The sequence below is a fragment of the Metopolophium dirhodum genome, chromosome 1 (genome assembly GCF_019925205.1).
Source record: "Metopolophium dirhodum isolate CAU chromosome 1, ASM1992520v1, whole genome shotgun sequence".
Lineage (NCBI taxonomy): Eukaryota > Metazoa > Arthropoda > Insecta > Hemiptera > Aphididae > Metopolophium > Metopolophium dirhodum.
This window is the reverse complement of record NC_083560.1, coordinates 112080212-112092812: the sequence shown is the minus strand read 5'-3', so window position 1 is coordinate 112092812 and position 12601 is coordinate 112080212. Positions and strand designations below refer to the sequence as shown.

General features: G+C 29.1%; 3 protein-coding genes across 3 annotated transcripts; 2 read left to right on the top strand and 1 right to left on the bottom strand.

Annotated features, from left to right (window-relative positions):
• The first annotated feature begins 566 nt into the window (after window positions 1-566).
• Window positions 567-1572, top strand: LOC132950827 (zinc finger BED domain-containing protein 5-like). Its single transcript, XM_061022413.1, has 2 exons — window positions 567-1467; window positions 1550-1572. Exons 1-2 carry the CDS (start codon window positions 567-569, stop codon window positions 1570-1572), a joined length of 924 nt encoding a protein of 307 aa, XP_060878396.1.
• Window positions 1573-1796: 224 nt separating this feature from the next.
• Window positions 1797-2509, top strand: LOC132937482 (zinc finger BED domain-containing protein 5-like). Its single transcript, XM_061004305.1, has one exon. The coding sequence runs from the start codon at window positions 1797-1799 to the stop codon at window positions 2301-2303; it is 507 nt and encodes a 168-aa protein (XP_060860288.1). The 3' UTR covers window positions 2304-2509.
• Window positions 2510-8165: 5656 nt separating this feature from the next.
• LOC132950816 (uncharacterized) lies at window positions 8166-9728 on the bottom strand. Its single transcript, XM_061022400.1, has 7 exons — window positions 9509-9728; window positions 9299-9466; window positions 9194-9225; window positions 9003-9074; window positions 8862-8933; window positions 8572-8779; window positions 8166-8478 (listed from the first exon to the last, which is right to left on the bottom strand). The coding sequence occupies exons 1-7, from the start codon at window positions 9726-9728 to the stop codon at window positions 8228-8230; spliced, it is 1023 nt and encodes a 340-aa protein (XP_060878383.1). The 3' UTR covers window positions 8166-8227.
• Window positions 9729-12601: the final 2873 nt, after the last annotated feature.

Genomic DNA, 12601 nt, shown 5'->3' with positions numbered 1-12601 from the left:
AAAAATATTAAATATGATATAATATAATATAAAAAATATTTACAATTTATTGTAGTTAAAAAAAAAATGTTTTACGTATGAAATTACTTAGTACACTCGATATATTTAATACAGTGTTTCTAATCGGTGCTATCGAATCGGTAAATTCAGATAACATTATATACAATATACACGCACGACTTCTTCGAATTTCCGACGTTTATTAAATTGAATTGTATCACTCGTATATTTTCGGAATTATTATTATACCAAACCAGTTGAGCATTTACTTTCAGTCTGTGATCGACATTTTACGCGTTAACACGTATTTTCGTAAACTATTTTTTTCTGTACATACGTTTGTTTTTGTTTTAAACATGGACAGTTGGTTGAAAAGTGGGTCTATTAATAAGACGCCTGCTACGGAGTCATCTTGTTCTAATATAGAAGAAAGCATAACCAACGAAAACGGAGTTAATGATAATAGTCCTACTTCTCAAGGTATGAGTAGTACACTACCGCCCAATACTGGTGACTCTGCCCCATGAACGTCCAAAAAACGTAAATACGATGAAAGTTATTTGGAGATGGGGTTCATAGAAACAAACGATGGCCAGCCACAGTGCGTAATTTGTTCAAAAGTTTTTCCTAACAGTTCTATGTATCCCGGAAAATTACGTCGTCATTATGAAAAGGTCCACACAGATTATAATGGGAAACCACTCGATTTTTTCAAACGAAAGCGCTCTGAACTATTGGCTGTTAAAAAAAAAATAAAAAAGCACGTTCTAACCGATAATGAAAACGCATTGAAAGCTTCCTACATGGTGAGTTACCGTATAGCTCAAAAAGGCGAAGCTCATACCATTGCGGAGACCCTCATAAAACCATGTGTTATTGATATAGTAACTTGTATGCTTGATGACAAATCTGCCAAACATTTATCCATAATTCCTTTGTCAAATAATACTGTTGCACGACGAATTAAAGATTTGGCTAGCAACGTATCAGAAACACTTGTCTCTCGTATTAAATACACAAAATTCGCACTACAAATGGACGAATCAACCGATATTGCTGGTCTTGCTGTACTATTGGTGTTCGTTCGTTACGTAAACATTAACTCTTTTGAAGAAGATCTTTTATTTTGTAAACCACTTCTATCTAATACGACAGGGGTTCAAATTTTCGGTTTATTGGATGATTTCTTAACAGAAAATCAGATTCCATGGACAAACTGTATCGATGTGTGTACTGATGGTGCTAGGGCCATGACAGGTGCAACAGCTGGAGCAATCGCTAAAATAAAGGAGAAATCAAATGAAACTACTAGTAGTCATTGCATACTTCATAGACATGCTCTAGCAATGAAAAATATTCCTCTTTGTCTAAAAAACGTATTGGATGAAGCCATAAAAATAGTCAACTTCATCAAGTCACGTCCTCTGAAATCTAGACTTTTTAAAATCTTGTGTGACGACTTGGGAAGTATTCATAATACGTTACTTTTCCATACAGAAATCAGGTGGTTATCTCGCGGTAAATTATTAACACGGTTAATGGAATTAAGGGCTGAAGTTTCTTCATTTCTAATGGACCACAACGTTACATTAGCTGAAACTATGAATGACGTGACTTGGCTTTGTCGGTTATCGTACTTGGCAGACATTTTTAACAAAATGAACGAGTTGAGTCTTTCTTTACAAGGAAGAACTTTGACAATTTTTGATGCGAGCTCCAGAGTATGTGCATTGAAAAGAAAAATTGATTATTGGTCAGAGTGCTTATTTAAAAGAGAGCTGGAGTGTTTTCCAATAATGCAGGCCTTTTTGGAGGAAAACGAATTGCAAGCTCCCATTAGCATTATTAACGAGATTGCTGAACATCTCAAACAACTGAAAAATTCATTTAATAAATATTTTCCTACAGATCGAGAGGTGTTTTTAAAAGACCGTGAATGGGTAGTTAATCCATTTTCAGTCTGTGGAAAACCCTCAAGCTTGTCTTCAATCGAATATGAGAGTTTGATCGATATTACTTCAGATTCAACATTTCAATCCACCTTCAGTAGCAATTCTTATGTTGAATTTTGGCTAAATTTGAAAAATACAAGTTTTGATAATTTGAGTCAAAAAGCAATAACAATACTCTTACCTTTTGCTACCACATATTTATGCGAGACAGGATTTTCAGCCTATGCGGCTACTAAAACCAAATACCGGAACCGTCTTAATGTAGAACCTGACCTTCGTATCCAACTGTCAAAAATTGAACCAGATATTGCCAAACTTTCAAAAAATAAGCAGACACAAAACTCTCATTAATTTTTAACTTTTAAAGCAGTATTTTTTTTCTTTATTTTCAACCATAATATTGTAATTTGTTTTTAATATGTACAATAAAATTATTTAAATCGGTCAACAATGAAAACAAGTGTTCATTTTTATCATGTTTTTCATAATATTCACAGAGGGGCACCTAACTAAATTTGGAACAACAAAAGGGCACCGCCGACTAAAAAGGTTGGGAACCGCTGATATAGACTATTATATTATATATTGGCTGTAAACTAAAAAATAAAAATAAAAATTCATTCTTACAAATTATGTAACTATTGCCCCGTTTCTAAAAATAAAATAAGGTACTTACCTAGTGGCTAGTAAGTTGAATCGTTGAAATAATGTATGTTTTATTTTAATTTTAAAACAAATGATTGTCAGTTTAAAAAAAACAGCTTGAGCCCTAGAAGATGCGAATTTGCGAGTTGTGACAGATGACAGTGACAAAATATTTATAATAAATTATTGCTAGTAATTTTCTTTGTGCGAGCAGTACGATGTACTGCTTATATAAGAAAATTTAAAAATGGGAAAATCGTATTAGATTCATTGAAATCCAAATATAAGACTGTTACTATAGGTATACAAACGTGTTAATATGTTGCGTACATATAGGTGGATCATCGTGTTTCTTATTTTTTCTGTACAGTTACTACCTATTCAAAAACTTGAAAACACGGTGGCCCACTCTGTATAATACTTGATGTGTCGCAGGAACCGGCTGTTGAAATACGCGAAATTTTGGACAACATTCTAAGATTTATAGTATAAAATATTATGTCAGTTTAACAAACAATTTATTCGTTTAATAAACATTTTAATCAAATTACTGAAAACAAAATTATCATTTTAATAAATCAGATTTATAAAATCAACAAAACGTATATTTCTCTATTTATTAATTCAATACAATTTCTATTGACATAATATTTTTTTTTATTGCCTTGATAAATTATTTTTTCTTATTAATAAAAGCGTTTTATTGATGATTGATAAATATAATTTATTGAAACTGATGGTTATTTTTGGTTGAGTGCACCAATAAATGAACTTAAAAATTTTAAAAAACGGCAGTCTTCAATTATACAACTAAGTGCTTGAATACCTGTAGTTTCCTTGCACTTGGAAGTGTTGCATCGCCACAGAACTTTAGACCCGTACCTTACCAACATATCGTGACCGTTCTTACAAATACGATTAAAACTATGCACTCCGTGGTCTTGTAAAAAGCATATTTTAAGCACTTTCTTCGTCATTGCACTCCGAACATAACATATCGTAGTTGAAACGAACCATAGTTGATCAAGGAACTAACAGTTCTGTTGGAGTACGATAACCGAAAAGTACCCTTGATTGTTGCACCTATACTTAATACATCGATAATTGTTGGGAATAAACTCGGAAGGGGGGCTAAAGAAGTATTTAGGGGTATTAAGTATTTAGCCTTCCCCAAATTGCACTTATTCGTAGTATTGATATAAGAAATTAAAATTTACACAGATGTGTTTGTAAACATAATTTATAGTTATGTAATTATGACAAATTTACTGTTTTTATGTAAAATTGAATTTACTTTGATTAAACGTATATGTATATACTATATTTAAGGGCAGTAGTAGTTGAAATGTGCACACAAATGTAGGTATAGGTACGAACAAAATGTATATGTTACCGGAAATGTTGACAATTTAGGAAATGATGACAATTCCTAGTAAATGTTGACAATTCCTAAAAGCGGAAGGCAATGTTATCATTGCCTAGGAATTGTCATCATTTCCGTAGTTTATTAGGCAATGTTATCACTAGGCCCAGGAATTTGATGTTCTAAAAAAATATATAAAAAAAATGCATAAAATGACATTTATTTATTATTTTTTTTTTAAATGATATTAAAAATGTATATTTTATTGTAAAAATTGATTAATATTGTTTCGATACAAATTATTATTATTAATTAATTAAATAAAACTATATATTACCTATATACCTACTCTAATTATTTTTTTTTTATATTAGATTAGGTTAGGTTTTTATAGTTAAAAATGTACGTTAAAAATTAATAGAAATGACAACAAAGATAAAATAAGCTTATAAAATTATTTTATATATCTGTGCGGAGACATGAAATTATATCAAACACGGGTTTATGTCGATTGTGATAGCCGATTTTAAACACATGTGTGTCCCGGGCATAAAATAGTATCTGCCTACAGTTTATTAAATAATCGTAGATCGCGAAAATAATAAAGATAAAGATAATGAACGTTAATAATCAACAAGCTTTCTTACACATAAGCATTGACTAACTCGTAATGGCACCCACTAAGTTTGGTGTCAACTGTCAATATTTTCCGAGATCTAAAAATATCAGGTGGGGAAATGACTGATATCGATAAAATGGTTGATTGAAAAATGTCATGGATAACGCATATCGCAGTATTTATCTGTTTAATATATAACCTGTACATTTAACACGATCCGTTTAGTAGTAATTTATTAGTAGTGCAGTACTTATTTATTTTGTTATTAACTTAAAAATGGATTTAAATAAAATGCAAAATGAATTTAATAAAGCAATTTCATTAATTATTGATGCTAAACGTGATGACAACAAATCGTTCATGACTAATGAAGAATACGATCGTCGCATAGAAGACGTAAAATTATCCAAGACTCAAACAAAATGCAAAAAAGATTATAGAAATATTCGTAAGTACGACGTTATTTTAATAAATGATAAAGAACGCTTAATTAAAGCCATGAACCATGATAATGACAGTATACGTTATTTCGTTAAAAATGAAGAGCTATTCAATATTCTTCACTCTACGCATATAGCTATCGGCCACGGTGGCCGCGATCGTATGATGGCTGAAATAAAGTTAAAATATTGTAATATAACAAAAGAAACAATAATGATTTTTTGACTGTCATAAAAAATCATCTAATCCAAAAAGAGGTCTTGTTTCTAAACCAATTTTGCATTCAGCATACAACTCGCGTGCACAAATAGATCTAATTGATATGCAATCGCAGAGTATAAACAATTACAGATTTATAATGAATTATCAGTGAAAATAAAAATGAGTAACTACGTTGCAAATCATAAAAAAATGTGAAAAAGCTTAAATTACATAAATTAAAATGTTAAAAAAATACTTGTTTATTTATTGATTATTTATTAAGGTGATAGTAGATTAATTAATAATTATGTTTAATAAAAGTAATATTTAAATAAATAAGTCAGATTAAATTTAAAAAATGTGGCATCTTTGCCTACTATTGTTAGGAAATGATAACATATACTAGGCGATGATATCATTTCCTTCCGATTTTAGGAATTGTCAACATTTACTAGGAATTGTCATCATTTCCTAAATGTCAACATTTCCGGTAACATATATAATATATACATTTTGTAACCAACTACAGATTAAGTAGTTGTGATAAATGTACTTACATTTTACACATAAAATTATTTTAGGTATTTTGAAAACCTCAGTATATTTACACAACATTTTCAGTTTTACCCTGAATTGTGTGTGAACATTATTAAATTATTTACCTAAATATTTGTGACAAATCTACTTACTTTTACATGCAAAATTAATTAGCATACTCCACACATATTCTGTATAAATTTATATTGCGTCGTTAATTGTAATTTAAAAAAAATTTTACAGAAAGGCGTTGGGCGTTGAGCCGGTAATATGATTTCCAGACATGAATTTAACTTATGTAAAAAGTACGATAAAAAATTATTTAAAATAAATATGTATTTTCTATAAATTACCTAAACAATTTTTAATAAACAATAAACCGCGATCAAGAACACGTGAAAAATGTTCAGGACTTAGAGAACAATAATTTTCAATCACAAAACTATATTTTATTTGCATCAGTGAAATAATGCATAGGTATCATAGTTTGTAGTCCAAAGCAAAAGTAATCGCTCATTATAACCAAGTCCACTAACATAAAAAACGTAGATTTTTTTCAAAGCCAGTAATACTTATCTCAGATAAACTTTGAGGGTTTTTAGAATACGTTTTAACGAGTTCCTACATCTAAAATATACGTTCACGTTTTTATTCTCGATATGTATACGATATAATTACGTGCTGTACTGTAGTCATATTATTTCAAACAGATGTGGTGTATCCATAAATACCTGGCGCTGAACAATAGCTTTCTCAGCGGGATTTGTTTTCATCACAATGCCGGCGGGGTGGATCGAAAAAGAACCCCATATTTATTTTCATTCATTTTTCCCGTTCGTATTCGGTCTCTTGTTCGTTTACGCTTTAGTTATTATTATTACTATTATTATTATTATTTCCAAGTCAAATACACGAACGTGTACGTGCGTGTAAACACGGACTGTGCGCCGATGACGAACGGCTGTCATCGAGGAAAAAACTATGATTTTTTTGTTTACCCCCCAGACAATTCAATAGTCATCCTACGCCCCAATGACTTTTTCATTAGTGCGGACTTCAAAACAACAATCATACCGAACTGCTATTAAAACTGACGGGCCAGTGATTTCAAAAGTATTGGTGGACAACCTCACACTTATAATTGTTATTTTTTCTCATTTTTTGGTTTATTAAATATATACAATATACACTGATAATTGATATACTATTAAAATGATACATGTGAAAAAAACTAATTTTCATTACAAAAGTTCATAGCAAATTCATTCCGGCACCTGCGTGCTAGACTTGAGTTATTAAAAAATGGTTTCGAATTCACAGTAGGTATCTACGACCTCGGACCTATACCCGAGGAGCAAAATGTTGATTCATGAACAAAATATATTATTATTTAATAATAATATGTCATAATTAATTTAATTATTATTAAATTGCATTAACATAATATATAGGTTAATACCGACCGTGATATACGATATACGTAGAATTATTTTTGTGGTAGGTATAAATAGCTTAAATGAATGTAAATATTTTGAAAATTTCATTGTATATAGAACATAATTAATAATATATATTATAGATTTATATTTAAGAGGACGTTATACCCGCGTGTGTTATCTCCGTCTTATAAGTGCGTAATATAGTAAATTTTACGCTCAGCAGAACACGTGTAGCTCCGTTATTACTCATATATTTTAAGATGTATAAAAAATTTAGAATTTTAAAATACTCATAACTCGCGATGAAATTAAAATATAATAAAAATCCTACGAGGTTGCTTAGATAATAATCTTACCTTTAGATTTTATAAGTGGTCAATTCGCTTTAATTTTTATACTAACGGAGCTACACGTGTTCTGCAGAGCGTAAAATTTGCTATATTACGCACTTGTAAGACGGAGACAACACATGCGGGTATTACGTCCTCTTAATGATGACAATTTATGATCAAGTCTGTTATTATATAACAACAATTTGTTTATTTTTGGTTAAAAATCCAATTTAATCTCAAAATTTGAACTTCAAACGCTCTTAAAAAAATGTTACCAACGTATTTTTAATTTTTATAGATTGTATAAGACAACTTATGAGGAAGCTTTTAATAAACAATTAGGTATAACTGACATAATATTATTTAATCTTTATAGTCTATTGTTATTTGTTGTTGATTTAAAAAAAGATATATCTATGGTAGGTAGGTAGGTAAATAGGTTATATATGTTACAGCTAAAGTGTTGAATTCCGTTATTTTATGAAATAACTAGGTAGTTCATGAATTACCTACGAATATTAGTTAAAGTATGAAATAATACATGAAAATTGTACTTTAACTAGTTATTTCATAGAATATCTAGTTATTCTGTACAATTTCAGTTTGATATCCGTTAAAGTATAAAATACATTAAAATTTAAAATATATATTATAATATTTTATTTTACTGAATTATGAATTAATTATAGTTATATTATTTATTTATTTGTACATGTAAGGCTATTATGGCATTTAGAGTTGCACAACACCTCTTTTTTTCTACAAACACATCGCTTTGTGTCACATTTTTTGGTACAAGTGCATTTAAAAAAACCCTGACCAGTTCCCAGTGACTGCGCAGTTGCCGCAGATCTTAATGTAATACTTTCATTTGGAACAGCTTCTACAGCTAACAAATTTTCTGAACATACTGTGAACTGGGATCGAGAGTATAGTTGTTTTAACACTCCTGTAATTATATAATGTTTAAGGTAGGTAACAAATAAATAAAAAATTAAAATAAAAAATAAAAAATTACTTGTATTATTTAAATTTTTCTTACCATCATTGCATCCCAGTTGATAAAACCCATCGTCAGTTAATTTTAAAACAACTGCAATAATTGAACGAGGATCACCCTTTCCTCTATCAACATCGGGAATTTTGATACGCACTGTAGAACCAATATTAGCAACCGCAAATTTAGTATTTGATAAATCTTTCATTCTTTTTGCCTGTTTTTCCAAATTTTCTTTAGCTTTTTTCCTCTCCTTAAAACATTTAATTATTTTTGTAATTACAATATTAAAGCTAATTTAGCTATATAATAGCTATAATATAATATTGACCTACCGTAGCAATATTTAAATGAACTATATCTTTTTCTGTGCCAACTGTTGGTCGATCTACGTCAGTAACGTCATCCTATAAAATATAAATAAATAATTAATTTAAAAATAATAAAAATAATTAATGATTAATTTTTCCTCCTACCGTAGCAATATTTAAATGAACTATATCTTTTTCTGTGCCAACTGTTGGTCGATCTACGTCAGTAACGTCATCCTATAAATAAATACTTAATTAGTCAATTACATTAATACAACTTTAAAGACATGGATGACATATTTATCATAAACTATTGTAAATATATTATTTTTTTTTTTTTTTTTTTTATGACATACCATATTATCCAATCGGGTTTCTGTCTCTAGCCCTGAGTTAATCAATTAAATCAATTTGGCAACGGCTGTTAAAATCTTCAAACACCATTGGTTTTACAACAATACCTTTTTTTTGACTTTTTTTTTTTTGCTGGCAAGGTATACACAAATCTAAGTATTGCTTAACATCAGATTGAGTAATATTTTTATAACGTTTATTTATTTCATATAACATGCGATCTCTGCCCCCGTGTCCAATAGAAATATGAATTTCATGTAAATAATCAAATATTTCTTCAATCATAACATATAATTTAACATTTTCATTTTGATTACTTACGGGTAGTATTAATTTTTCAATGCCGTTTATTTTTACAATATCGTAATGTTTTTCTAACCAATAGTCACGAGAAGATTCCTTTTTTATTTTCATTTTTCTCACGTCTATCATCAAACTTGCATATTTTTCTTTTGTTAAAACTGCACTATTTGGTTTTAATAAACGATTTTTAACACTAATATAAAACTTTTCTTTCATTAAATCTAATTCATTCATTGTGAACAATATAGTTAATACTTAAAATAATAGTGTAGAGACAAACGAACTAACAGCGAACACGTGTGACTGTAAAACTATTACTAAACTTTAAACCTGTATAATACATGTACCAAATACCAACAACAAAAATCTTATAATAACACGATAAACGATTATCTTATAATAACACGATAAACGTACATTGCGGTCACCGATAATCTTATCTGATTTAATGTGTTATATTAAATTGTTGAAATGTAAAGGTGGGATCACACGGCGCGTTGCGCGTCGCGCGGCGTGTGGAGTGGTATAGCGCGGTACAGTTGACGCGCCGTCTGATTCGTGTTGCGCGGGGTGGCGTTATTTACAATTTGACACATTAACTAAGTGATGCCAGGGAATGCATAAAATAACTAGTTAAAGTATAAACTATATACATTACCTACAAGCTTTAGTTATTTTATAAATTACCTAGTTATTTCATAAACTAACTGATTCAACACTTTAACTGTAACATATATAAATTACTTTATTCACAATAATATCATCAAATATACTTGGTAATATCATAGGCTGACTGACCGTTTTCGCTCAGAATCGTTTTTCTTATACAATGATTATATTATATCATTAAATTCAAATTTAAAACTATCCATTACAGTGACCCACTTGTAACCTACTGTACAGCAGAGCGACATCCACTTATCCACCTTTTTTTGTATGTATTTTATTATTATTATTATTATTATTTTTTTTATTTTTTACTTAACAATAAAGAGTATAGTTACATTTTAATTGATATGTTTGTATGTATTTTTTCTATCTTTATGAAAGATACAGATAAGTGCCTATCCTAGTTGTATAGATCATAATATTACAATAAATTACTAAATATTCTTATGCTTGGTCACTAAATTATAAATTTGTTTTATTAATTACTATAGTTTTAGTGATTTAAAGTTTTAATAATATTATTAAAGAATTACATTTTTTAATAAATTGAAATTAATGACTTGTTTTTAAATTTATTTAGGTACCTATAGGTACATAATTTTAGTTTAATAACTATAAGTATAGTAACTAGGTAGATACCTACTTACCAAATACAAGTTTTGGATTGCCTAATTTTCTTAATACATAATAATTATTAATTGTAACAGGTAAGCTTGAAAAGGTTAATACTTAATACTAAATGCTTTTTATAAGCTTAAAGCATATTATACTATATCACTATGGTCAATAGGTATAGCCTATAGGCACAATCAATTTTATACACTCTAAATGAACTTATTAAAATTTGAACGAACTAGGTGACACTAAAGCTTTGACCCCCCTTTTAAGTTAACAATTAAGGTAAAAAATATTAAACAACACATATAAATTTATGAAAGTCGAATATGTGAAAAGTAAAAATCTACAGTAAAACCCCTGAATAGCAGACACCACCAGGACTGACAGAAATTTCCACTATTCGAAGGTGTAAATGAGAATATATTAATGATAGTTATTGTTCCCAAAAGTAACGTTGGAAATTAATAGATGTCAGCTAATGAGAGGTATCCGTTATATATATATTAAATATCCTAATTGGGGAGGTTTCATTGTCGACTGTGCTATAATGTGTTCTACTGAACTCGTGACTGTTAAAGGAGGTAAATATTCCATATAATACACTACTTTATATCTCAGTAGGTTGTCCCAGTAGGTTAGGCGTAGGTTCATTAAGTTAGGGGTAGGTACCCGGTTCGATTCTGACATAGACGACGGTTTAGACAACTAATCAGAGTATTTTTTTGATTTTTTTTCCTGAACAATTCCATATGTGAGCTCTATGTGAAGTTAATGAGATGAAAATGGGTGACTGCACATGGAAGTTACAATGTGACGGAATATAGACCATTGTCTTGTGACATCGCATGCACTGACTTCACAATACCGGGCATTAAGCATCACGGTAATGTCTCAGAGAAGTTTCTGAGGAAAAATTATAAACTTCACATGTCTCAATGTGACTACTATGTAATATCCATGAGAACATATTTTGCACACAGGGTAGGTAGGTAATTAAGTTTTAAATTTTTTTTTATGCTACATATTTCTTTATCTCAATTTATCAAAATATCATAAATAACCTGTTGACTATAGTTATGTGTTTGTACCTATATCATGAAAAATTAAATTATAAATATAAATATGTACTTCCCTACCCTAATATGTGAAAGTTATTCATTTAACTGCGTTTTATTTTATTTTAATTTTTCTTTATGTAAATATATCACATCAAAGTATATAATCTTATAGGTAACTGATTTATAAATTTTTTAAAAAACATGTCAGTAGAAACCTATATAATATATATCATAACACGTATTATTCGTTTAAAAACATGTTTTCATGTATTTTTCCAAAGTAATTTACATTATTAAATCTATCTTAAGTCGAGCCGTATTCGTTAATTTTTCTATACCTACTTATTTATTTACTTACCTAGGTAATCGTATATAACTAATTTGTAATTTTTTTTTATTTAAGTACACACATATATATCAAATTAGAAATAACTGTACGTCATAGATTGAATATTTCTTTAGAAACCTAAATATCTATTTTATTATTCATTTTCACATTAAATATGTTGAAATTGTACTTATGTTATTTTCTGTAAAATATCAAACGTTTTCGCGGTTTTAAACCACTTGTTCAATAACCCTCGACTTAAGCTAACAAACCGCCCACATTGATTCATAGACAAATGAAAATATAGGTGCATATCCATTATCCACATACTGTAATTATAATTAATAAACCTATAAATCTAGTAATTAGTATTCCATTAATCAATTGTCCATTTAAAATTGTTTTGGTGTGTACAGTCATTTTTATTTGCATAT

Coding starts and splice junctions, on each gene's coding strand:
- LOC132950827 (XM_061022413.1), top strand. CDS start 567: ATGGGGTTCATAGAAACAAACGATGGCCAGCCACAGTGCGTAATTTGT. Junction 1,468..1,549: donor CTTGTGTGACGACTTGGGAA/GTATTCATAATA, acceptor AATGGAATTAAG/GGCTGAAGTTTCTTCATTTC.
- LOC132950816 (XM_061022400.1), bottom strand. CDS start 9,728: ATGAATGAATTAGATTTAATGAAAGAAAAGTTTTATATTAGTGTTAAA. Junction 9,467..9,508: donor AAAATTAATACTACCCGTAA/GTAATCAAAATG, acceptor TTATGATTGAAG/AAATATTTGATTATTTACAT. Junction 8,479..8,571: donor TCAACTGGGATGCAATGATG/GTAAGAAAAATT, acceptor ATATAATTACAG/GAGTGTTAAAACAACTATAC.
- LOC132937482 (XM_061004305.1), top strand. CDS start 1,797: ATGCAGGCCTTTTTGGAGGAAAACGAATTGCAAGCTCCCATTAGCATT.